The sequence below is a fragment of the Cyprinodon tularosa genome, unplaced genomic scaffold (assembly GCF_016077235.1).
Source record: "Cyprinodon tularosa strain WSP-4 unplaced genomic scaffold, ASM1607723v1 ctg326, whole genome shotgun sequence".
Taxonomy (NCBI): Eukaryota; Metazoa; Chordata; class Actinopteri; order Cyprinodontiformes; family Cyprinodontidae; genus Cyprinodon; species Cyprinodon tularosa.
In genome coordinates, this window is record NW_024039037.1 from 598,183 (window position 1) to 625,000 (window position 26,818).

Genomic DNA, 26,818 nt, shown 5'->3' on the forward strand with positions numbered 1-26,818 from the left:
TATAAACTGGGCTGAACGCCACATTGAGTCGTGGTCGACCTCATGTCATGAAACTTGCCTTCGTTCTGCAGCTCCTGCTGTAAGGTCTCCTAGAGATAAGGGGGAGATGGACGCTCCGGATCTTACTTCTGTCCCGTCCGAGTACCATGATCTGGCTCCTGTCTTCATTAAGGTCAGTGCTATGTCCCTTCCACCTCACAGACCATATGACTGTGCGATTGAGCTATTACCAGGAGCTCCCCTTCCCAGCAGTAGACTTTACAATATTTCCAAACCAGAACGAGAAACCATGGAGAAATACATTAATGAGTCTCTAGCTGCTGGAATAATCCGTCCATCTTCTTCTCCGTTGGGTACTGGTTTCTTTTTTGTGGGCAAAAAGGATGGTTCTCTTAGACATTGTATAGACTACAGAGGCCTTAATCAAATAACTGTAAAAAATAAATACCCACTTCCGTTGCTAGCATCAGCCTTTGAACCTGTACAAGGGGCTACTGTTTTCACCAAGCTCGATTTAAGAAACGCATATCACCTCCTCAGGATTAGAGACGGTGATGAGTGGAAAACAGCCTTTAAAACCCCCTTGGGCCAGTTTGAATATCTGGTCATGCCTTTTGGTCTCACTAACGCTCCTGCATGTTTCCAAGCCCTCGTCAACGATGTCCTCAGAGACTTTTTGAATATCTTTGTGTTCGTTTACATTGACGACATTTTGATTTATTCTAAGAACCTTTCCGAGCATAAGAAGCATGTCCGCCTGGTCCTGCAAAGATTGTTGGAGAACAAACTTTTTGTTAAGGCTGAAAAATGCGAGTTTCATCAACCTTCAGTCTCCTTTTTAGGGTTTGTGCTCGAGGGCGGGCAGGTTAAACCATCTGAGGATCAAATAAAAGCTGTTTTGGATTGGCCAATACCTGAGAACCGCAAACAGCTGCAGAGATTCCTGGGTTTTGCCAACTTTTACCGTTGATTTATCAGGAATTATAGCCAAACAGCTCTACCACTCACAACTCTAACTTCAGTCAAAAAGACCTTCCAGTGGACCCCCGAGGCTCAAGGAGCCTTCGACAAACTTAAGACTTTGTTTTCCAGAGCTCCCATGTTAATCCAACCTGATCCGGCCAAGCAATTCATTCTCGAGGTGGACGCCTCTGACTCTGGTGTTGGTGCCGTGTTATCCCAGAAACTCGACTCAGATCAAAAGATTCACCCCTGTGCATTTTTCTCCCGTAGACTCTCCCCGGCAGAACAGAACTACGACGTTGGGGACCGAGAACTCCTGGCCATCAAACTCGCATTGGAGGAGTGGAGACACTGGCTCGAGGGAGCTGAACATCCAGTCTTAGTTTGGACGGACCACAAGAACCTAGCCTACATCCAGTCCGCCAAACAAGCTTACCCTCGTCAGTCAAGGTGGTCTTTGTTTTTCTCCCGATTCAACCTCATAATATCTTACAGACCCGGATCCAAGAACGTCAAACCCGATTCTCTCTCTCGTCTTTACTCCGTTGATCAATCCGAGACGCCTGAACCCGTTCTGCCAGCCTCCTGTACTGTTGGAGTGGTTTCCTGGGAGATCTCCGATCTCATAAATTCTGCCTTGGCTTCTGAACCTGACCCAGGTAACGGTCCTCCTAACAGAACCTATGTCCCCTCTTCCGTCAGATCCCGCCTGATCCAATGGATGCACACAGCAAAGTTTTCCGCTCATCCAGGGGTGAGCCGAACTGTCGCCTTGATATCTAGACGTTTCTGGTGGCCGACGATGCACAAGGATGTGAAGGAGTATGTTTTGGCCTGCTCCATATGTGCTAGAAACAAGAGCTCACATCAACCTCCCTCCGGTCTGTTGAATCCTCTTCCAGTTCCTACTCGTCCATGGTCTCATATTGCCATCGATTTTGTCACTGGTCTCCCTGTCTCCAGAGGTATGTCTACTATTTTTACAATCGTCGACCGATTTTCGAAAGCTTGTCATCTGATCCCCCTCAGGAAACTTCCCACAGCCTTTCAAACCGCCCAGCTTCTAGTTAAACACGTCTTCCGACTCCATGGCATCCCCCAGGAAATCCTCTCAGATCGTGGACCACAATTCATCTCCCAAGTTTGGAAAGCTTTCTGTGCTGCTCTCAACTGTAAACCATCTCTAACTTCCGGATATCATCCTCAGTCCAACGGTCAGACAGAGAGAATAAATCAACAGCTCGAATCAACTCTCCGCTGTCTGACCTCCAACAACCCCACTGATTGGAGCCAATACCTCACCTGGATTGAGTATGCCCATAACTCCCTCAAGTCTGATTCCACCGGTCAATCACCATTTCAGGTCAGTCTCGGATATCAACCTCCCCTTTTTCCAGCAGACGAGAGAGAGATTTCAGTCCAATCAGTCAATCATCACATCCGCTGCTGTCGTCGAGTCTGGAGGGACACCATCGCTTCCCTGAATCAGTCTTCAGTGACCACCAAGCGATTTGCTGACTCCAGAAGACGTCCTGCCCCAGAGTACACCATAGGCCAGGAGGTATGGCTATCCACTCGGGACATCCCCCTCAAGGGAATGTCCCGTAAACTTTACCCGAGATTCATAGGTCCGTACAAAGTAGCCCAGGTCATCAATCCTTCCGCCGTACGCCTGCATCTCCCTCCGAGCCTCCGCATACACCCAACGTTCCATGTCTCCCAGATTAAACCTTTTATCACCAGTCCCTTGTGCCCTCCATCCGACTCCCCTCCACCCACCCTGGAAGTCGATGGACATCCTGCCTTCACCGTCCGCCGGATTGTGGACTCCCGTCGTCGAGGTCGCGGATGGCAGTACCTCGTCGACTGGGAGGGCTACGGTCCGGAGGATCGCCAATGGGTTCCCGGCTCTTACATCCTCGATCCGTCCTTGATTGAGGATTACGAGCGCTCCCTCCCGTCGACATCTTCTGGACCGCCAAGAGGCAGTCGTTGAGAGGGGGGTACTGTTGGGATCTGGAGCTGTACCACCTTCCTCCAGCAGAGTGCGCCGTGGGTCCTCCTGAGCTGAGCCTCCAACACACCTGTGGCCCATCTCATCATCAGAGGATCCACTAGTATATAAGCTGACTTCAGACCTTGCCTCAACGCCGCAGTGTTGATCTAGTTTGGTTAGCACACAGAGCCTAGCAACCTGAGAATCTTTACTATCCCTAGAGAGAAAAGATTCTAACTCTTCCCTGTTTTTGCCTCACAGGAATCCTGTCTCTCTCGTGAAGCTCTGGATGAGCTTAACCTGCCTAGCCCGCCCTCGTGAGCCAAACCTGAAGACTCTCTTCTGGATTCCATTGCTGCTCTTGGCTAAGAGCTGGAAACCCAAATCAAGGTATGCCCTCAAAGTCAGAAGTAAGACGCTGAAGCAGTTATTGGACTCTGCTGAACAATCAGTCTCTGGATCCCACAGTAATCTCTCTCAAAGAGATAACCGGACTCCTTCAAGGTATACTTCTGCAAACTCAAAGTCTCTCATCCCATCTGACCCAGAGCTAACTAAACTGTCTTCCCTGCAGACTCCAGTGAACCTGTCTCCTGACCAGAACCATTTCCAGTCGCAATATTCATATCTGTTGTTCTTCAATAAACCTTGTTAAACTTTTCATCAGCCTCCGTTGTGTTCTGCATATTTGGGCTTCTCTCTGAGAACCTGTCATGATTACCTTTACAACCAAACACAGGAACCTCCGGTATATTGGCATGGTTGAAAAGTTGAAGATGATTAAATTCTTATCCAATTCCTTAGAAAAATTCAGGGAAACACAAAAGTGTGGGAGAGACCCACATTTTCTATTAAAGAAAAAGATGTGGCACATGTTCTCAGAGCAGATGTGGTGAAGAAGCTGCCTCAACCTAAGAGGCGTGGAGGGACCACACATAGAGAACAACTCTTTATCTTTCCCTGCAATCTTCAGGGCTGGAATGTGGAGTAGTTGTAGAGGCCTACTGTATTTGTAGAGAATAACTGATGCTCTGATTGTGGATTTAGTCCTGTTGAGTCCCATGCTGTTCTAGCTGGCTCTAAAGGTCCTGTGTTCTGACCTCGAGACTGTGTTTTTATATTAAGACTTTAATATACATATAAAAAAAGGGATATTTTGTAGTGTAGGAGTTGAGTTGCAGCAAGGTGATTCATACCTCTCATTTGAATGTTAATAAATATTTTGAATTACATTATGTTGTATTTGATTTTGTTTAGAATTACTTTCAAGTGTTGTAGGAAAAAATTTGCTTAATAGACCAATTCCAATGGTTATTTTACTAGTCTGGCATTTGTTCTGGGATGTGAGGTTGTCAGGCCAGCTGTCAGGATTCTAACACTATACAACATAAGTTGTTATGGTAGTTTCAGAGTGGAAAAAAATAAGTGGATCAGTTTACACCTAGTTGGTTCACTTTACCCTGTTGAATTCTCTGGTCTGTCTCACTTTACCCACAAGACCACTTTTTTAAAAAACATCATATTTTCACTGCCCTTCATCCTGAATACATTCTGATAATTACAATAACAAGGAAACATCCTGAATTAATGGGAAATGTGTAAATTTAACTGATATATCATTTTAGCTCACTTGGAGGGGAGCAAATGTAAAAAACGTCTCACTTTACCCCACTCTCCCCCACAGAAAAAAACAGTCCATTACAAGATAACAAAATCTAACAAGTGTGAAGAGGGAAGTACATCCAGTTCATTGGATGAAACATTATACCAAGCAATGAATTCTCCACAATAACATAAAAAAGTTTAGAAAAAAAGAATATAGGATTACTTATGATTAAAAAAAACTAGTAAAATATGACCAACATGACACTGTAATGTGCTAAAAGCCCATTAATAGCTGCATAAAACATCTAAACTATATTTGAGTGCAATAGTTCTGCTCTGTTGGAAGGACTTACTGCAGGCACTCTAACCAATATGATTAGAGTAGCCAATAAACAATACAACAACAAATCAATAAACACTAATAATAAACACAAATCGATAAAAAAAACATTCCAGTTTAAAGTTCAGGTGAACATCTGGGTACTTATTTCTGTGTGGTGGGTCTGCACTGTTACTTTTATCCTAACATTATCATTGCAATATTTACCAATAAAATGGAAATCATATTTTAATAATGTGGCACAGCAAAAATGTTTACCTCTTAGACAAAAAAGGTTTCTCTGTTTAGTCAGCTTCCAACGATTCCGATGGAAGCTGACTTCATGTTTTATTTTTTATTTTGGGGGATTTTCTTTTAATTCTAAATATTCACAGTAATATTTTCTTTCTATCTACACTATATTGCCAAAAGTATTTGCTCACCTGCCTTGACTCACATTTGAGCTTAAGTGACATCCCGTTCCTAATCCATAGGGTTCAATATGACGTCGGTCCACCCTTTGCAGCTAGAACAGCTTCAACTCTTCTGGGAAGAATGTCCACAAGGTTTAGGAGTGTGTTTATGGGAATTTTTGACCATTCTTCCAGAAGCGCATTTGTGAGGTCGCACACTGATGTTGGACGAGAAGGCCTGGCTCTCAGTCTCCGCTCTAATTCATCCCAAAGGTGTTCTATCGGGTTGAGGTCAGGACTCTGTGCAGGCCAGTCAAGTTCATCCACACCAGACTCTGTCATCCATGTCTTTATGGACCTTGCTTTGTGCACTGGTGCACAGTCATGTTGGAAGAGGAAGGGGCCAGCTCCAAACTGTTCCCACAAAGTTGGGAGCATGGAATTGTCCAAAATGTCTTGGTATGCTGAAGCATTCAGAGTTCCTTTCACTGGAACTAAGGGGCCAAGCCCAGCTCCTGAAAAACAACCCCACACCATAATCCCCCCTCCACCAAACTTTACACTTGGCACAATGCAGTCAGACAAGTACCGTTCTCCTGGCAACCGCCAAACCCAGACCCGTCCATCAGATTGCCAGATGGAGAAGCGCGATTCGTCACTCCAGAGAACGCGTCTCCACTGCTCTAGAGTCCAGTGGCGGCGTGCTTTACACCACCGCATCCGACGCTTTGCATTGCACTTGGTGATGTATGGCTTGGATGCAGCTGCTCGACCATGGAAACCCATTCCATGAAGCTCTCTGCGCACTGTTCTTGAGCTAATCTGAAGGCCACATGAAGTTTGGAGGTCTGTAGTGATTGACTCTGCAGAAAGTTGGCGACCTCTTCGCACTATGCGCGTCAGCATCCGCTGACCCCGCTCCGTCAGTTTACGTGGCCTACCACTTCGTGGCTGAGTTGCTGTCGTTCCCAAACACTTCCATTTTCTTATAATACAGCTGACAGTTGACTGTGGAATATTTAGGAGCGAGGAAATTTCACGACTGGATTTGTTGCACAGGTGGCATCCTATCACAGTTCCACGCTGGAATTCACTGAGCTCCTGAGAGCGACCCATTCTTTCACAAATGTTTGTAAAAACAGTCTGCATGCCTAGGTGCTTGAATTTATACACCTGTGGCCATGGAAGTGATTGGAACACCTGATTCCAATAATTTGGATGGGTGAGCAAATACTTTTGGCAATATAGTGTATCTATCTATCTATCTATCTATCTATCTATCTATCTATCTATCTATCTATCTATCTATCTATCTATCTATCTATATTAATTTTTTTCTATGCTGTAAATTAAAGAAATGCCTTGGTTTAAGCAGACTGCAGACTCTTTTATCTGTTATAGTGAATGAAATATTGTCACAGTCGTTCCCCAGTGTTCTGAACCCTGGGTTTCATCAGATCTTATTTCAGTGTATGCAGGCCAGCAGAGGGCAGCCAGAGAGAGCAGATCTTCAGATCTGCAAGCCAGCCACACAATTATCTTTCTGCTGTGTCAGGGGAGAAATTGGATTAGAATATGATTGTAAGTGTATAAATGCTCTCTTTATTACATCTTTAAAGCTTGGTTTCAGATCTCCTGCCAAGCAAGCGGATCTAACGGCTTACTTCTGGATCAGGCGAGGGTGGTGATGTCTGATGCATACATGCAGGGCTGATCTGACCTTTGCAGGGAGGGTGCAGCTGTTGTTCAGACTCTTATTATTAATCAAACAATAGGAAGGAGTCATAACTTCTTTACTTCTTGTGGACTTTGTGAGTATTACATACAACATGAATGACTGCTTTGACTGTATTTTACTTACAACCATAAATGAAGTTATTGATGAAACACTTTGAAGCACACAATCTCCAAAATATAGCACATCTAACACTTTGCAAGAATATAGAGACAAACAGTAGTTCTCCAGTAGTCCTGTGTATAGGACTGGATGTTTTTTTTTCTATGCCTTGCCATTTATCTGCTATAGCTACGTATTAATATTTTAAACAATTATTTGTTCTCAACTTGTCCAAGTTCATGCAAAATCAAAAAGGACATTTGGAAAAAAAAAAAAACTTTAGAAAGTCCATAGAAATATTGCAGAATGACTAATACATATTCAGTTTAGCAGCTGGAATTATGTCAGGCTACAGACCTGCATGTGCACATGTGCAGCATACTAGCAGATTGTTCTTTATGCATATGACATATGCACATGACCGCAGATCCCCTGCATGCATCCTGCATGCACCTCCTGGCCTATGGTGCATCCCTCTGATCATGTGTTTACCCAGTTGTTTCTTATGGTTTTAAGCATAAATGTTCAACGCATACTTTTTCGATTTTTTGAAATAATTGCTTCTGCTTGAAACAGATGTTTTACAGTTTTACTACTAAACCTCTTTCAAAACACCAGCTAAATAAAGAGCGGGATATTGAAAGAGAATGAAAATGTCTGGGAGTGGAAAAGGAGGATGACTGGATAAAAAAAGGGGGGACAAAATTGGAGCAGATAATTTATTCTCTGAGGGTCGTTAGGAAAAACAAACAACACAAGAAGAAATGTTCAAGTCATCACCAATAGATGGAACAAGTATGGCACAAACTACTCATACTACAGCATAAAAACAGGGATGGAGAAAAAAGCTAAATAAAATCTGGACGTGAAAGACGTGAAACTAAATGCTTTTAAGTTAAGTTTTCATATACTTTCAAATCGTATGTGATTGGAAACTATTGCATATGGCTGGTGAAGCATGGTGGTGGCAGCATCATAATGGGGGTTGCTCTCTTCATGAGGGACAGAAATGGTGGTCAGAGGAGTTAAATAAAAAGAAATGTTGTTTGCCATTGTATATATGTTATTTTTACATATGAGGTAGATATAATAGCTGATTATTCTGCCTTCGGATTATTGCCCATAGTCTGAATGACATTCTGAATCCTCACACAGAGGATGAAATGAAAACTTTAGTTTTGCTTCTGCAAGTTGATTTTTTTTTTTATTCTTTCTTTCAGAATCCAGCCCTCTGTCGGTGCCTCACATTGTGCTGCAGAATGAAACAACTTTGGGGATTAAACAGAAGCACATGATGATTCAACCCCGTGATTTGTAAGGGAGAGCCGCCTCATGGACTCAGTCATTTCCTTCTTTCTTTCTCTTTCCCTTTCTTCTTCCTTCTCCTGTGAATCGCCCTGATGGCCTCCCCGCGGCTGGAGACCTTCTGCTGCCCGAACCGGGACGCTGCCACGGAGCTGGCCGTCTCCCTCCAGCCGCTCCTGTTCGGGGCTCTGACTCTGGCCAGCGCTGGACTCAGCCTCATATTCGCTGTTCTCCAGGTGCTGCCAAAGCGTAAAGGATACAGGAGACTGGGACAGTATCCTCTGCCCAGGCCCGCCTCCTCCTCCAGAATATTGCTCATCATCAGTGTCTGTGACATACTGGGATGCACAGGTAAAAACGAAACAAACAAACAAGAGGCAGATGACCTAGTTTTTTTCAGCTGTGTTTTTTTTATTCTCTCTCTGCTTGGCTATGGTTTTAATTACGCACAGGAATAGTTTATTTTAACCCTTTTTTGCTCCGCGAAAAGAGAATATTTTAAAAGCTTCAGTTTCTCGTATTGTCATGTAATAAAATATATATCAATCAATAAAAAAAATATACATATTTATTTCTTTATTCATTTGCATATAGGCTAGTGAGATATTTGCTTTTTTTATTTTTATTTGTTTTATTTCTATTCCTTTATTTAACCAGGAAAAGTCCCATTGAGATTAACAATCTCTTTTTCAAGGGAATCCTGGCCAAGACAGCAGCAAAAGATTACATTACAAATTACATTACAGTTTACAATTACATCTATCTATAATTGGAATTCATAAAACAGTTATAAACCACAGATCTCATTTGAGCAATCGTTTAAAATGTCCGATTGGAATCACATCCTTCAACTTCCAGTGTTTCTGAAGATTGTTCCATGCTGTGGGGAATGTAATATTAAGAAAAGGGGAAATTTAATTTAGAAAGAAAGAAAGAAAGAAAGAAAGCAAGAAAGGAAGAAAGAAAGAAAGAAAGAAAGAAAGAAAGAAAGAAAGAAAGAAAGAAAGAAAGAAAGAAAGAAAGAAAGAAAGAAAGAAAGAAAGAAAGAAAGAAAGAAAAGATGCAGTATATAGGCCTACATAAAAAATTCTTAGTTGTTAAATGTATGTGGTGCGGTTCTGTCGGTACATCTCAAAAGTGCATGACCGACCTATCTATCTATCTATCTATCTATCTATCTATCTATCTATCTATCTATCTATCTATCTATCTATCTATCTATCTATCTATCTATCTATCTATCTATCTATCTATCTATCTATCTATCTGTCTATCTGTCTGTCTGTCTGTCTGTCTGTCTGTCTGTCTGTCTGTATCAAATTCTTTTACATGTCTTAAGTTTTATCTTATTTTTCATAATTCTTAGAGTAAATTTGAAACTGATTGACTATAACATTTTTTTTTTTTTTTTTTTTTACTTTTCTATACATAAAACACTCTAGCTCTGAAACTGAATCTCTGATCCCTATACAAAAATATTTTGGTAATGAAAAATGAAATCTCCATCCATTTGTTCGTAAAACACTGTGAAGCTGTACGTTTCATGTATTTATAGCAGTTTATATACGTCTGTTAATAATTTCTTTAACAGGCAGCCAAACCCACCTGCTGCTCGTTGGGCGTTATTGGTACCTGTTGTGGAAAGCAGGAAAAGCAGTAAAACGAGGCTTTCCTATTTCCGTCATATATATATAAACATTGTTAGATTTCCATTAGGTCAGATTTACAGAGAGCTCCTGCAGAGAAGCAGAGGAGATGCGAATTGCAAACTCAGCAGAAACCGGTTATTAAATCAAATAAAAACAAAATGATAAAACTGTGCTGCTTAACACAAAGCTGTTTATCTAAAATCCCATTTGAAGTGTTGATAAAATAGATAGGTGATTCCATTAAATGGATGATAAAGAGGGCAATCTAAGGAATGAGTAAATAAGCTGTATATGACACTTGATGATCATGGAAGACGCCTTTTTGCAATGCAGGATTTGCAAGTTTATGCATTACAATCAGTTCAACAAATCTTTTTCTGAATCCTAAAATGTGTTTGTTTTATTTACAGCCAATATAGCCTATTGTAAAGTAGTTTCTTTTCATTTTATAGATGCTTGTAACAATTTTTAAATAAGAAATAATCATATTATTACATAAGGAGTATTTCAATTGATTTCAAAACATTTAAAAATACTTTATAAATCCCAAATGGGAAATTCAATAAATTCAATGTGTTGTTTTGTTATAAAGACATAACCAAAAAATAGAAAAGTATTAGTTGTCTCAAATATTAAAGATGGGATCCCATTGCGCTCTTTGTAGAGGAATAAAAGTATAACAAGTTAATTAGCTCTGCTTAGCTAACTAGCCTGCCACAGCTTTACCTTAGAATGAGTGATAGTGGTACTACTTCAGCTTCTATTTCATTACTGCCCTTGTTTCCATGACCAGATATATTTCAGTGCAAGACAATTTTGAAAGTGTAGAGTTTTTTCAGCCAGCAGACTGGAAGTGTGCAGCATTAAGTCAGGAGTGGGCCACACATTATAAGTTTATTCTCCATACACCTGGATATGATCTTATTGATTTAGAATAAAAAGCTCTTATATATATTTTGCTTAGTAATCATTAATGAAACCTACAAATTAAGCCTGTTTCTATATTTATTACCTGCACAAACATGCACCGTGGTAGTTTTGTATAAGACATAAATAACTGTTTTTAAAACTGAAAATACTCCTTTTTTTTTTTTTTCAAAAACACACATTCAGAAAAAAAAGAATAATTCTCAGTCTAATGGTTTAGTGCAACATTCATGAGATTTTTGTATAGCAATTAGAGCTGAAGGATTTCACCAAAAATCAGAATTGCGATTTTATTTTATTTTTTGCGTTTTTCCTCTGCACTAAGCATAACCATGTCGATGTTTGACTCCAGGGTTTCCATGACCTTGAAATCCTGCTTGTCCAGAATCCAGTGCCACAGGACTTTGATGTAACATTTGTATAAAAAAGGTTTTATTTCTACTATAATGCTTAGATGTAGGTGCTAGCTGCAACTCTCTGTTCCCTTCTGTGTGACAGCATATCCACTTTAATCGTATCACCACCACCAAAGGGAAAAATTTAATGTCTTACTCCTCTAAAATGTATTGTGACTAAAATTGAGGGCCTCCGCGATTTGAAAATTGCATTTTTCTAAATTGTGATTTTATTGCAAATGCCATTCATTTCCCAGCCCCAATAGCAATCATATTTCCCTTTTCTGCCTTTTTGTTCTTTTTAATTAAGTCTTATTCTGGAATCAAATTGAAGCCTGCATGTAGGCAATAACAAAATGATCATTCCATTTCCAAGTTTGAAGCACATTTTGTTAGTTGCAATTGAGCATACAGAGTCAAGTCCACTGTTTTCATGATGCCTTCTCATTAAATCTCTGGTTTATTTTTATTTCTTTTTTTTTTATCTGTGAAAGTGATGCTGTTTTTTGCACTAATTTCGCTTTATTACACATATTTATTGTGCTAATTAATATATTGTGCAGTTTTAGCTATATGAAAAACTGCTGTTTTTTTATACAACTTAACAGATAGTGTTATAAATTTCCATTTAAAATTCAATTATTTTATATTTGCTATTTTTACTTTAAATTAATAAGACCAGGAAGATCTTTCTCTGGCACTTTTCCTACCCACATGTTTTGAATCCAAGCTGCTGCTCAACATGCTGAGGAAGTGCAGCTCTGACTGTTGAACTGTTCATTCATCACCGTTCCCACTGAGAAGATAAGCAGGTGAAGTCATGTTTCCACGCCCGGTGAGATCCATTCACCGCTGCGGAACTCCAAGCAGACCGCATTGCGTGAAGGTTCCAGCAGGTCTCCTTATTTTTTCCACTTTCTTGAAGAAAATGGAAACACCCCAATAAAAACCACCCGCTGGAAGGTCATATTTCCATGATGTAAAGCTGCCATTAAAAGGACTCCCTGACTGACAGTAATTAATGCAAGTGCTAAACCATAGCAGCTTAGAGAAGTAAACACATGTTAACATGCTAATTAAATCCAGGTAAATTCCACATGCTCTGCCTGTTTTTGTGTTTCCTCCTCTCTTACTGCACTTAATGATTCAAGATCATGCAAATCTCTCTGTTGCAGGGATCATTGTCAGATCTTCTGTGTGGCTGGGCCTGCCGAGCATCATCGAAGGCATCTCAGTGACTAACAACACGGACGTGTTGCCAGAGACCTTCTGTGTTGGCAGCGCAGTAAGTATAAGGATGCTGCTCAGCAGATCTTCATGTGGTTTAGTGATTTGGTTACACTCTAGCCACACATCACGTCTTGGGTACATGCATGTTAGTTTATAACTAATGGTATTTTATTTTTATAAACACATACACGCTTCGGTAAAATTAGAATGCCTTGGAAGGTCACATGTTCTGATTAGCATTAAAGAATCAGCTGAGGTCAACATCATTTGTCTCAGTTTGTAGCTTTGAACTGTTTCCAGCTGCCATGAGATTCTTATGGTATGATGACCTTAAACGCCACTGTGTATTTACACAAAAAAATAGAACACAAAAGTAGAGAATAGAGCTCATTTAACTGCTCTGCCATGCTGCTTTGATTTTAAACCGTTACTGTTGTAAGTAGATGACAGACATGATGCTTGCAGTGTTAGCTCAGTCATGTCTGCTGCAGACTATTACATTCAAAGTGATGATATTCTTTATTTTAAAAAACAATATGTCTCTTTTGTAAGCAATACAAAAATCAGTTAGCAACTAGTGTGCATGTGTGGGAGGGATGGAGGTCACAGAGAGAAATGCCAGCTTTGACGATTTTGAAACCAGAATTGAAAAAAATATTTCAATACACTGGCATCCTTTGACAGCAGGAACTGCTCTATGCTTGGTTGTCACCAAATAAAGGGGATTTTTGAATGTAAAAGTTTAAAAAGCCACAATTTTTGCCGACAATTTGTCATTTTAATGTTTTGCAGATGTGGATCCAGTTGTTTTTCAGTGCCTCATTTTGGTGGACTTTTTGTTATGCTGTGGACGTCTTCCTGGTGGTGAAAACTTCTGCGGGGATCAGGTTTTTTTTTTTTTATTAATGTTACCTTGTACACACTGTTAGTGTGAGCAGTTTGATTCTTCCACAATAGCTGTTCATATTCCTTCTGTCAGAGCAGGATGTTTGTTTCCTGTAAGACATAAAAAAGAAAAAATCCACAAGAAAAAAAGCTCTGCAGCATGTGCTGTGAGTTCAAGTCTCATGACTTTCTTCTCCCCCCCCAGCACCATTGTCCTCTACCACATGATTACGTGGGGTCTGGCTGTGCTGCTGTGTGTTGAAGGAGTGGCCATGCTCTACTATCCATCCATCTCAGAGTAAGATGTGTTTCCGTTTTCCCAAAGATTAATCAAGCAAATCTGTTCAGTTTTAAATCTGAAAGCCATGAGAACGGTTGAATAAATAGCGATAAAAAATAAAACCTGAATATTATCATTTTCTAACTGTTTTAAAAAAAAATCTTTTTCCATCTGAATCGCTTTACATTAAAGGACATTTTGATGTTAGCAGGCAGGGAAGATTTGGTTTATGCATCTGTAGTGAGAAAAAAAAATGATAGGTCGCTGTTGATGATGCCTGATATCATGTCTGCAGCTTTCATATTACTTTTTCATAATTTGTTCATATTTTGACCCAGAAGCAGGTGAATATGAAGACAGAGGAGTGAAGGAAACACAAATATTAAGCATAATAGGGCTGGAGCTGGAACCGTAAGGCAAACAAATAAATCAAAAGCAGAGGGAGACAGAGATAACTGGATAGACTATATGTTTCCTACTTATCATTTTAATAAGAATAAATAACAAACAGCTGGGCAGAGTATAGAGAGCAGTAATGGAAGATAAGTAGAAACTTGAAGCTCATGAAACTATCAAACAGCAAAAATCTGAAAGTGCAAAGAGCACAAGAATTACCTAAATACAACAGCTAACGATAATAAGCAGCGGAAAATAACTCAAGAGTGCACAACCTTGGAACATAACAGCAAATAAATTGTCAAAATATACACCAGAACAAATTGAATCAGCTGCAGGTTGTGACACTTTTGTGATGTCTGCCCAAATCAAATTGGCAGTTAGGTTTAAGTACACTTACTCCTCCCCATCCTCTTTGACTTGGTCACAAGGCCAGATATATCTACCACATCACAATCCCCATGGAAGCGGAAGGTGTTCCAATGCCAACTGTGGCAAGGCTGTTCCCTTTGCCTCTCTCCTGTGGGACATGCTTGGATTACTCTCGAAGGGAGGCCAACCTCAGCCAACTCATTTGGGTATGAAGAACACCGGCCTTACTCAGAGCCTCCTGCCGGATTGCTGTGCTCCTCAGCCTAAAGGGCTGCTTACACTCCCCGCAGCAGCGTGTCGCAGTCTGTGCTATGTTATTTCACGCCACAATGCAAAAGGGACAATCACGAGCTGTGGGTCTAGATACGACCGAGGCGGTGAAGAAATGGAAGAAAGTTTGTGCGAAAAATGGAGGGACATGAGGGAGAAAAAGACCGGGGATCCAGGTGGAAAAAGGGTCCCAGCGTTCTCGTGCACCTCGCTCTTCTAGCTGGTTCAACTTCACAAGTTGTTTTCCGCAATGGCGGTCATAAAAACAAAATAAGCCAGTAAGGTACCAAACAGGAAATATGCATAGTATAGAGCGGATGTAGGTTTGACCAATCAGAGGCCTCCTGTCTGCGGCACTGTCTGCGGTCACCTACAATTTTGGAGAGGCGCACCAAAGTGTCTGCGGAAGGGGCGGGGGCACATTTGCATTCACTGTATCTCATGCACATACGACCTGGTTTCTTAGTATAAATTAGCCTTTAGTGTGCAATTTCCCGATAAAAAGTGAAAAAATGGCCAGAAAAAAAAAATTATTAATATAATAATTAGCGTTGCACTGATGCCATTTTCTGGCCCCGATACCGAAACATATGAAGAACTGCATACTACTTGGATGCAAAATAATTGCCATCGTAGCTTTGTCAAGCTGCTGCCTACCTTTGTGAAGCAGGAAAAATACTAATACAAAGTGAATCCAGTAGAACTTTGTATTGCCTACCTGGAATGGGTGTTACCCCCTAGAACCCTACGGACCCACCGGTGGGTCCAGCTGCTACGTGACCTCGTATTTTAACAAACCCCCAGTATTGATGTAAAAAACACATTTGGCACAGTTTGGTGACATTTTTGGATAAATGTGCCAAAATGGCCCCTCCGCCTAAGAAATTTCTCACTAATACCATTCTAAAATAAATATGATTCATCTGATTGAGTCCAAATTTTGTATATTTTTACACAACGTTTAGATTTAAAAGTCTGTACTAATTTTTTGTGCTATAAATAATATTTTGGTAGTGTTTTACAATGTTTATTTCGAAGAAAATTTTGGCGAGGTTCAAAAAATGCAAAATATTTTGTATTTTGTCCCTAATGTTTCAGGCAGGGTCAAAGCTACAATGGTGCTGACACCAGAAAACCATTCTATGACATCTTACCTTTAGAGGTACCAAAAGTTTCTTCTTAAATCTAATAGCTGTGAGGCTATAAGTGATTTACTTTTGTGTGTTTTTGTCAGGCAGAAATTTATTTATACCCCCTTAGGGTGTAAGAGGTTAATAGTTGAATATATTGTTTTACAAATATAAACTTTGGTAGAATATCATTCATCAAAGACTTGTGAAGAAACATTTGAATTAGAGGTGTAACATATCCAAGAAAGGAAAGGAAGTTCAGTTGCTTTCTACTTGGCACTCAGGATTTTTCTTGAATGGATTCTTTATTTAACATATTTTTATTTTATTTTATTAATCTAAATCTTAAAGGGGCTTGATTAAAACATAAGTGTTGTGGTGTTGAGGATACCTTGATTATTTCCCCCAATAACAGCACATAAAAAAAAATCTTTACGCATCTCAGGAAATGTTCTCATCATTTACGAAAATAAATGGGGTCGGATCGCTGGTTTCTGAGGGAAACCTGAGATGATTATTTGACCTTTATGTTGGTTTTAACTCAAGTTTATAACAGTGATGGCCCTTTTCCCTGTTTTGACAAATCAATTCTCCTGTTTGGGCTCACTCTAGTCCAGTCTAGTTAAGTTTAGGAATTCTACTTTTAGAGGCTTACATATATAATCCCTCAGATATATAACAGACCTAGTGTTAAATTAATTTCCCTCTCAGGCCAGAGGTTGTCCCTCAGCTCACATTATAACTCGAAGGCATCAATCTTTCCAGTCAGTTAAACCATAACTTTGGAGTCAGCTTCCTCTGTCTATTTGCTGCATTGTTATCATGACCCTTTTGAAAGTAGCTGAAGGTGCTTTTATATTAAAATAGCCTCCAGTTACCGGTAGATCCATATCCTTAATGTTTCCACAGCCCATTGCATTTGTTTTCCATTTGACATCTTTTTTTTTTTTTTTTTTACTTCTCCTTCAAATGCACTTATTCTTTATTTTGTTTTTTTTCCCAGTTTATTTTCTTTTTCTGTTTTACTTTTAACAATATTAAGATGTTTATTATTTCGGAGGCAAATATCAGCTAAAAATATGTCAGATGGAATGCAAGTTCTGAAAGCTGAGTATTATTGATCATCTTTCTCTCTTCCCAGCTGTGAACAAGGCCTCCAGCATGCTATTCCACACTACATCACCACCTACGCCCCTATGCTCCTCGTCCTCGTAGCCAACCCTGTGTTCTTTAGCCGGACTGTCTCCGCAGGTCAGTTCATTTCTATAATTGCAGCCTCTGAAAAATTAAAGTGCATCACATATATCTGTCCAAGAAGAAATTAAAAGTAAACTTCTTACCTTTCCACAGTGACATCTTTATTAAAAGGACGACAAGGAATTTATACAGAAAATGAGAGAAGGCTGGCTAACGACATCAAAATTCGCTTCTTTAAAATAATGCTTGTTTTCTTTGTTTGGTAAGTTATCCACCCAACAGCTACACTCATCTTCACTTCCATATGTTTTAAGGAAAGTATTTCGAAGTCTTATATTTGTTCAACTTAACTCAGATTATTCTTTATATTATTCTTTTATAGCATCAGATTACAACAAATCCCCCCTTATATATTTACTTATGTTTTTTAAAATAGTAAACTTGTAGGTCTAGTTTTACTGCACATTAATTTTTACTTTTACTTTAGTGATGTCATTTTATTTTATCCCCAAACAAGTTGAACTTATCTTGAAGTATTTTCCTTGGCAGCTAGTTCTCTCCTCAGTCAAGTTATATCATTTTGTAACAGGAGATGACAAAGATCTCTAAAATCTCTTGTTAGAAATGCCTTCTGAAATCTAATTTGGAAAGTCAGCGAAGCGATCCTCAGTTTTTAAAGGATTTGCAGTGTCTGCTAAAAATAGTTCAAATAAAAGGACTCAGTTGTTTATTTGTTCCTTTTGACAGTCTGCATCATATTAAACTAATAGCACAAGTTGCACTGTACAGTCCTACTTTTTAAAGTTTAGGGTTTCAATGTATATACAGGGACTAAACATACTATCAGCCTGGGTGTCATCTGTTTATTAGCCTAATTGTGACTAAAAGCTCTTGCCCAGGTCTGTGTTCTGACTTCTGAGACAAACTTAGCAGTTTTACCTCTTTTATTTAATGTTCTTTTTGGATGGTAAATAGTGTTGTTTGTTCAGCATTAAAAATATAAGGAGAGTCATTTCATGATTAATTAAAAATGTTCTTTAATCATTGTTCGTTCATTTGTACTGATTGCTTTAATGCTGCTGCTTTGTAAGACTGTTTTTTTTTTTTTTTTTATCTTAGCTGGGCTCCAAATATCATCAATGAGTGCCTCCTCTTCTACCTAGAGATGCAGCCGGACATCAGCGACAGCAGCCTTAGAGATATCAGAAATGCAGCACTCACTACATGGTTTATCATGGTTGGTTTAACAGAAATGATAGAAGCAGATAGATCATCTTTTTTGAAACCTGAAAAATGCTTCTATTCATGATGCATCTGACTCTTTCAGGGCATTCTGAACCCGATGACGGCATTCCTTAACACTCTGGCCTTTCATGGCTGGACAGGGCTGGACGTGGACCTTAACCCACAGCAGAACAGAGAGCTGGCATGGGACTCGGGCTCTACCTCCGTGCCTAACACACCTGGACAAAATCCAGTATTCGGATCGACTCTGCTTTACCAGAGTCACGTTCAGGAAGTCCAGAAGAACACAGTGGGAAACGGACAGCAGCACTCTGATGCCATCAGCGTCCTCTCTGAAGGTAACTGGTTTGCCAGTGGAGCAAGCAGCTCACCAGTATATCAGGGCTGGTGATGTTCATGAATAGATGTTCATGAAGTCTGTTTGCTTTAACAAAAACATTTGTTAAAAAATAACTTAAGCAATTTGATTTGAGGAAAAACAAAAAAACAACTTAAATTCATTTTAAACTTTGTTTTTTTTACATCTGTGTTGGTGTCAGCTCCTGTTGTGTAACATCTTCTTTTTTATTTTGATTGAATATGCAGCTGCAGCAACTCATGGAGATTTATGGATTGTCTGTAAATAATGATCTGAAGTGGAAGAAACATTACCAGAGTATTTGTATGGAAATCAAAATCTAAAAGACATGTTTCTTTATTGTGTAATGTTATCGCCTCCTTTGTGATTTTCCATTCAGGGTTTTTAGGCATCATTATTTACAGATAATCAGATGATTAGCTAAGAGCTATGAGAAGGATTGCACATTAAGAGAAAAAAAATATCCCATATCTGTAACTAATGCGGTCTAATATAACAAAGCTGCTCCCATATCAGGATTTTAACTGATGTAAAAAAAACAAGATATAAAAAGGATTTTATATGGATCTGAGTACTGTTCATGCCAAAACGGTATGAAGGCTTAAAAGCATATCTTTTTACATTTTTTTTTTCTCCAAGATTAGATTGAATGTATCTACAACTCTTGGGCATATTTGTTGTATTAGACCACATCAGTTATAGCTAAATGTACCTTGTGAACTTACACTATAGTGTATGGAAGTGTGCATTTACTGCCAAAAAAAATATTTTTATTTCAACACTTCAATTCTGTGTGCTCTGTGTGTAGTTTTTGGTGCCTCTGACAAAGATTTTAAAATAAAGTTATTCTTCTGAAGGACTTTTGGTTCTCATTTATTCACAAAATTTATTTTTCTTTCATTGATTGCAGAAAAGTCAAAACGAATTTGTGAATCTAAAGTGACTTTTTTCTATAATAACTACATTTTATGTCAATTTAACATTCTCATAACCTATTAGTAATATGTAACAAATTCAGTTAAACATTCTGTGTGCAGCAACAACAAGTAATGTACCCCTGTTTTGTCTTGCTAGGTTCAGAGTCTAGTACAGTTGAAATCCACATTTCCAGCGAGCTACATGGGGACGTAGATGCTGACGGAGAGTCCTTGGAGAACTCTGTGCGACACTAGCTGGCCTCATCAACACTCCAACTCTCTCCCCTTTTACATCCTACTGGTTTTTAATAGTTAGATCTTGATTATCTAAAGTGTTATGATGGTGACAATAAGTCCTATTCTCTTTTATAAGACCTCTACCGTCATCTGAACGTGCTAAATCTTCTGGATTATAGTTCAGTTTTTACTGAACAGCTCCTGTGATTTTTCCTCTCATAGCTAAAAAGCTTGCAAAACAAGTTTAGTTTTTAAAATCTATTTATAAACTGACATTTATGTTTCCACTGGAAAATTCTTTCAATTTAGTGCCCTGATCTTGTAATGTTGATGCCATCCATAAGCTAATAATACACTACAATTTCTCTTAGTGTTTTTTTTTTTACCAAGGTGTTTTTATCTCAAACTATCTATTAAGGTATTTTAGCACAGATCTATCTGATGTCGCATTAAATATCTTTGGTTTTACAACAGAATTTTGTAGCAGAGCTGAATATTTAGTTTGTGTATACATGTCTAAATCAGTCTCAATGTTTCTACATTAATCTGAGGGATTATTTGGTGATCTTTTCAATGAGCAATCTCTATCACATAACTATTAAGATTCCTGCATATTTCTCAGGAAACAAAGTTTTTTTTTTTTTCAAATAAAGAATTAATTACACATTCTAATAATGTAATCAAGAAATATGTTGATAATCTGCTAAAGATCTTCTTACGTTTAAGTAAAACATGCAAACAAAAATGAAATCTGTACTTATTTACAAAGTACTGCAGAAATGGGGGAATTTCTTTGATAAAGGAATAAATGTTATAAATGTCAGCCTTACAGGAAGTTCTGAGTTGGAACAGCTTGTTTAAGATAGACACATAAGGGGAGAATGAGACAAACTAAACCAGAACTACAGAGATCTATGACTCTCCGGCCATCTCTCAGGATGACTCGATTACCGGAGATATTATCTGGTGTTAGCCAGCTTGGAGATCAATCAGAAGCAGGCTGGTTTTCATTTCCGGTACAGGTGTTGGGATGTGTGGAGGTCCCCCCAGTTTAAATGACAAGTTTTGATGTTCATGCTTCCATAGATCCCTGTGATAGCCCACTGAACTGTTTAGGGCAGAGGTCTTCAACAGAGGGTCCGCGACCCCTAGGGGGTCCAAGGAGGTACTGCATGGGGGTCATGAAAGCTTTGGTTAATTAGACTTTTTTTTATATCGCCTCTGCAATTTTTTCCACTAATTGAAATGTCTTTAAATATACATTAACATGAATTCAACAAACTGTAGTAAACAGATAAATGGAGTCAGAAGATGTCTTTCAGTCATCAATGCACACATTCAGCGACACACAGTAGCTCTTTCAAGCTGGGCACCGTTTATTCACAACACCTGTCCCATCAACGTGGAATCAGAATCAGAAATACTTTAATAATCCCAGAGCAAAATTACTTTCGTTACATGACTCCATCTGTAATAGAGGGACTATAGGACCAGTTTGATCTAACACTATTTCATGGATAAATATAAAATAAGGGGGTCCCTGCTCCATCTCACCATCAGTTTGAGGGTCCTTGGCCTGGAAAACGTTGAAGACCCCTGGTTTAGGGAGTACCAAGCTTATCAACCCAGGAGCCTGATTTCTGCACCCATGTTCTTCTAAACCAGGGGTCAGCGACCTGTGGCTCTTTTGGACCCAGCAGCTCCTAATAGAGGCTAAAATGTATATAAAGAGCTAAATGATGTACTATAATAAATACCAGTATTAAAAGTGCTAGTGTTTTTTATAAGACAGAAAAATGGAGAATAAAAGAACAAGACAGACATTTTTCTTTTAATTAGCTTGGAAATTGTTTAATATTTTTATTTTTGTTGATTGTTTAAGATGGCAACTAATTTCCTATATGAGCCAAAAAAAAACTTGGTCGGACTCTGTGCAAAACGGCTCTTTGGATATGAAAGGTTGCAGACCCGTTCTAAAAGATTAAAAGTCCTTGCCACACTTTGTTTATGGCAGCCCAAGTACAGGTGCTGGTCATAAAATTAGAATATCATGAAAAAGTAGATTGATTTCAGTAATTCCATTTAAAAAGTGAAACTTGTATATTATATTCATACATTACATACAAACTCATATATTTCAGATGTTTATTTTGTTTAATTTTGATGATTACAAATGACAACAAATGAAAATCTCAAATTCATCATATCAGAAAATTAGAATATTACTGAAGACCAATAAAAACAAAGGATTTATAGAAATGTTGGCCAACTGAAAAGTATGAACATGAAAAGTATGAGCATGTACAGCACTCAGTATTTAGTTGGGCCTCCTTTGGCCTGTATTACTGCAGCAATGCGGCGTGGATTGGAGTCGATCAGTCTGTGGCACTGCTCAGGTGTTATGATAGCCCAGGTTGCTCTAATAGTGGCTTTTAGCTCTTCTGAATTGTTGGGTCTGGTGTATTGCATCTTCTTCTTCACAATACCCCATAGATTTTCTATGGGGTTAAGGTCAGGAGAGTTTGCTGGCCAATTAAGAACAGGGATACCATGGTCCTTCAACCAGGTACTGGTAGCTTTGGCACTGTGTGCAGGTGCCAAGTCCTGTTGGAAAATGAAATCTGCATCTCCAAAAAGTTGGTCAGCTGCAGGAAGCATGAAGTGCTCTAAAACTTCCTGGTATGTGGCTGCGTTGACCCTGGACCTCAGAAAACACAATGGACCAACACCAGCAGATGACATGGCACCCCAAACCATCACTGACTGTGGAAACTTTACACTGGACTTCAAGCAACGTGGATGAAGTGCCTCTCTTCTTTTCCTCCAGACTCTGGGACCTTGATTTCCAAAGGAAATGCAAAATTTACTTTCATCAGAGAACATGACTTTGGACCACTCACCAGCAGTCCAGTCCTGTTTCTCTTTAGACGCTTCTGACGCTGTCTGTGGTTCAAGAGTGGCTTGACACAAGGAATGCGACAGCAGAAACCCATGTCTTTCATACGTCTGTGTGTGGTGGTTCTTGAAGCACTCACTCCAGCTGCAGTCCACTCTTTGTGAATCTCCCCCACATTTTTGAATGGGTTTTGTTTCACAATCCTCTCCAGGGTGCGGTTATCTCTCTTGCTTGTACACTTTTTTCGACCACATCTTTTCCTTCCCTTCGCCTCTCTATTAATGTGCTTGGACACTGAGCTCTGTGAACAGCCAGCCTCTTTAGCGATGACCTTTTGTGTCTTGCCCTCCTTGTGCAAGGTGTCGATGGTCGTCTTTTGGACAACTGTCAAGTCAGCAGTCTTCCCCATGATTGTGTAGCCTATAGAACTAGACTGAAAGACCATTTAAAGGCTTTTGCAGGTGGTTTGAGTTAATTAGCTGATTAGAGTGTGGCACCAGGGGCCATCAATTTTGAACCTTTTCACAATATTCTAATTTTCTGATATGATGAATTTGAGATTTTCATTTGTTGTCATTTGTAATCATCAAAATTAAACAAAATAAACATCTGAAATATATGAGTTTGTATGTAATGTATGAATATAATATACAAGTTTCACTTTTTAAATGGAATTACTGAAATCAATCTACTTTTTCATGATATTCTAATTTTATGACCAGCACCTGTATAAAACTAAAATCTAATGTCTCCAATGTCTCCTTCTTGTAGGAAACCTATTGGCCTTTACACTAAGAGGACCAAAACTGTTGATCTATGACTTTTTTTTGTGACTAAAGCTAATGTCACATTGAAATTAAAAGGATTCTTTTGAATACAAATGAGTAAAAAAGATTTACTTAAAGCGATTTCACCTAGTAAAAATCAATATTTACATTATGAACCAATGGTGAATTATATTAAATATTTCTGAATTTTTAAAATAAAATTTAATTCATACACTAATGACTGCTCTATACAGACATTCAGAAAAGGACTTTTTCCATCCATCTATCTCTACATGTCTAATCTAATGAAAACAATTTAAATTCTTCTAGATAAAGCACCAATAGTGACATATATGTGTTTTATAACATGCAAAAGAAAAAAAATCAGAACACAGACACATTTTCAAATATCAAAATATAGTAATTTATTTGAAACAATGAATGACTTCAAAGTTTTGTCTTGGAAACAGGTGACAGCACCCTTGATCAAGGTACAAGAGAGAAAATAGCTGTCACCTCATGTTTTGGGCTTCTTGGCATGCCAATGTTCACTCCCCACCCCCCAGACACAGCCCAATTCTCAGTCTGACACAGACAATAATGGCTCTCAGAAAATGAAACGAAAAAAGAAGAAAAAAAAAAGAAAGCTTTGCAATATGTTTTACAATCGAATCATTAAAGACAAAAGAATTATAGAAAAAAAAAACAGAGCACTTTCAACCAAAGCCGAACGCCCTCTGAATCCACCATCACAAAAAGTGCACTTCATGTCGCTGTTGCAGAAAATGCCATCAATGTGAAAGATCAAAAACAAGAAGGCAAAAAGAAGTGGAATATATTGCAGTACTGATTTGCCATCCACATCACAGGAGTTTCAAAACCATTACCAAACTTAACCAGGTGGAAAATAAAATTTAAAACAAAGGCTGTTTTGCTTCCAGCAGGATTTTTTATTTTTTTGCAGAACTCCACCCTCTGGTTAAAATAATGTAGCTAGATTCAGCTTAAAGTGCCACAGAGGAAACATGGCGACGCTAACAAAGCCAGCAGAACTCCCATGAGTCGGGTTCATTCTCTTAAAAGGTTGGATTTATTGGCAATAAGCTGTCAGATCAGCTGAATCAGCAAACCAAGAAGGAGAGCGATGGCTGTTCCCTTCCTTATTTTGGATGACAAGCCAACAGAGGAGGACATAGTGGGATGGTTATTACATCTCACCGTATCATTTTTCACCTTATTAAAAAAGAAAACGACGTTGTATATAGCTGAGCGTGTTTATAAAGACTGTCATAAAAGAGGCCGATAACACATGCACTTAGTCACAAACTGAGAGTGAAGACGACGGCTCTCGCCAATAAAGAGCCCCTGTAGATAGCGATAAAGTGAACTGTATATAAACATATATACACAGTATATAAGTCTGTGTTTTCATCTGATTTACACATCTTTACATTCTTGAAATTTACATCCAAAAAGGGAGAAAGATTCTCTTTGTAAACCACAATTTTCACATCATTTTTTTTTTTTTTACAAAACGAAAATCTGTTTATTTTAAGAGAACAGGCCGTTTTAGGGTATTCGGATGATTACTTGGCAAGTTTTCTTCTTGTTGACCTGTGTTTTTTTTTTGTTTTTTTTATGAACTAGGATCTACCTCGTAGCGGCACATTCAATCTGACTCTCTAAAGTCCATCTGCTGATAACGTCATTCAAGCAACAAGTACTGTGGAAACGTTAGGCACCCCGTCAGCTTGCTGTGATAATTGGTTACTCTCATCTTCCTGCCTGTTCCATCATTTGGACATCAAATTATATTTCCTTAAGAGGAATTAAAAGCCCAACGCCTTCACTTTACATTTTGCTTCTTCCAGCTCAAACAACCGTTTTCCCTTCTTTCTGTAATTCTTGACTCATCTTTGTTTCCACCCTTGCACCTTAATAACAGCAGGATCTGCAGCCTGTGGGGACCCCAGCATGTTCTGGTTAGAAACCTTTTGATACATGGATGAACCCAGGGGGGAGTCAGATCCACTTTCAAGGCTTTCCGAGTCAGTTTCCATCCTCTCTCAGGCTCTCCATAAAAACAAACATCAACAAAAATTAAGGTGCAATGAATTTAGTTGGTGTTGCTGCTGCTGTCATCTGATTAAGGTCCTGTGAGGGGTTCGTTTCAGTCCACCTTTACAGCCCTTCTCAAGCGAGGAGAGTGTGTTTGCTGATGTCTGAAGAAGGCAAATTTCTGCGTTTTCCAGGATTTTTCATCCTTTTGGAAGGGCTATTTCCGGAGATCAAGAACACAAACCTAAAATTGGAAGAGATTGGAACAATAAAAACAAATTTAGTAAAATATCCCCCTTTAAGTGTTCAAAGTGTATTTAATATGCAAAGACCTAGCCAAATCCTGATGGGGTGCATAAAATAATTAGAATATAAAAAAAAATGTTTTTCAGTATTTTAATTAAAAATCTGAACTATCCAGGTCCATCACATGCAGACATCTACTGTAATACACCATTAACTAAAAAAGAGGCAGCAATAAGTGTGGCTTACCGAGCCATCCGATGCACTGGCTCCAACTTTATCTCCTGTGCTGTTCCAGCAGACCTCAAAAATGCCCCCAGTCCCCCTGTAGCTGTGGACCAGGGCTCCAGTCTGAAACGGTAGCATCAAGAATAAAATACTAATGAGTCCCAAGGTTTCCTATCATAAACTTTAAAAAAACTTTTTCAGCTGCGGCTTCAGCACTTTGACTCTTACCGTGGTGTTCCAAATGTGGACGCATTTATCGAAGGAGCCGCTGGCCAGGTGTTTGCCATCGGGGCTGAAGGCCACGCTGTAGACAGGCTCCTGGTGCTTGGTCAGGGTGTGTATACAAGCCCCTCGCTCAACATCCCATAGTCGCACTGTCGAGTCAAACGATGCACTATGTTTGGAGGGGGAATGAAAAGGATAAAAGTATTTAAAAAAGCATCATTGTTCCATTGATGACACCTTTATTTTTACCTTACATACGCGTAACTCTCAGCTTTAAGCTATTTCACACAATGTTAAAATCTATTATATGACACCTTTAAACCGAAAGGCTGACCGAAACTGGAGGTGACAAAAAGTCTTTTCTTCTTCAATATATACAGACAAGTAGAAGTAAAAACCTTCTACTACAGACAAAGAATAGAGTATGTAATGATTAAAACACTGCCAAAGCAAATTACTTGTATTAAGAAGTAGC

The 26,818-nt window shown here is 39.1% G+C and overlaps 2 protein-coding genes across 2 annotated transcripts in view; one reads left to right on the top strand and one right to left on the bottom strand.

The window, feature by feature from the left end:
• The first annotated feature begins 8,389 nt into the window (after positions 1–8,389).
• Positions 8,390–20,207, top strand: gpr143 (G protein-coupled receptor 143). The gene is made up of 9 exons (XM_038293438.1): positions 8,390–8,789; positions 12,585–12,694; positions 13,432–13,526; positions 13,730–13,822; positions 17,114–17,223; positions 17,323–17,431; positions 18,289–18,406; positions 18,497–18,752; positions 19,847–20,207. The coding sequence occupies exons 1-9, from the start codon at positions 8,534–8,536 to the stop codon at positions 19,942–19,944; spliced, it is 1,245 nt and encodes a 414-aa protein (XP_038149366.1). The 5' UTR covers positions 8,390–8,533; the 3' UTR covers positions 19,945–20,207.
• Positions 20,208–23,989: 3,782 nt separating this feature from the next.
• tbl1x (transducin beta like 1 X-linked) overlaps positions 23,990–26,818 on the bottom strand; it is a 34,962-nt gene continuing 32,133 nt past the window's right edge. Inside the window, exons 13-15 of the mRNA XM_038293418.1 lie at positions 26,347–26,512; positions 26,140–26,241; positions 23,990–25,891 (exon numbers count right to left, since the gene is read on the bottom strand). Of these exons, the coding sequence (XP_038149346.1) occupies positions 25,865–25,891; positions 26,140–26,241; positions 26,347–26,512 (295 nt within the window). The 3' untranslated portion in view covers positions 23,990–25,864. The remainder of the gene's footprint in view (positions 25,892–26,139; positions 26,242–26,346; positions 26,513–26,818) is intronic.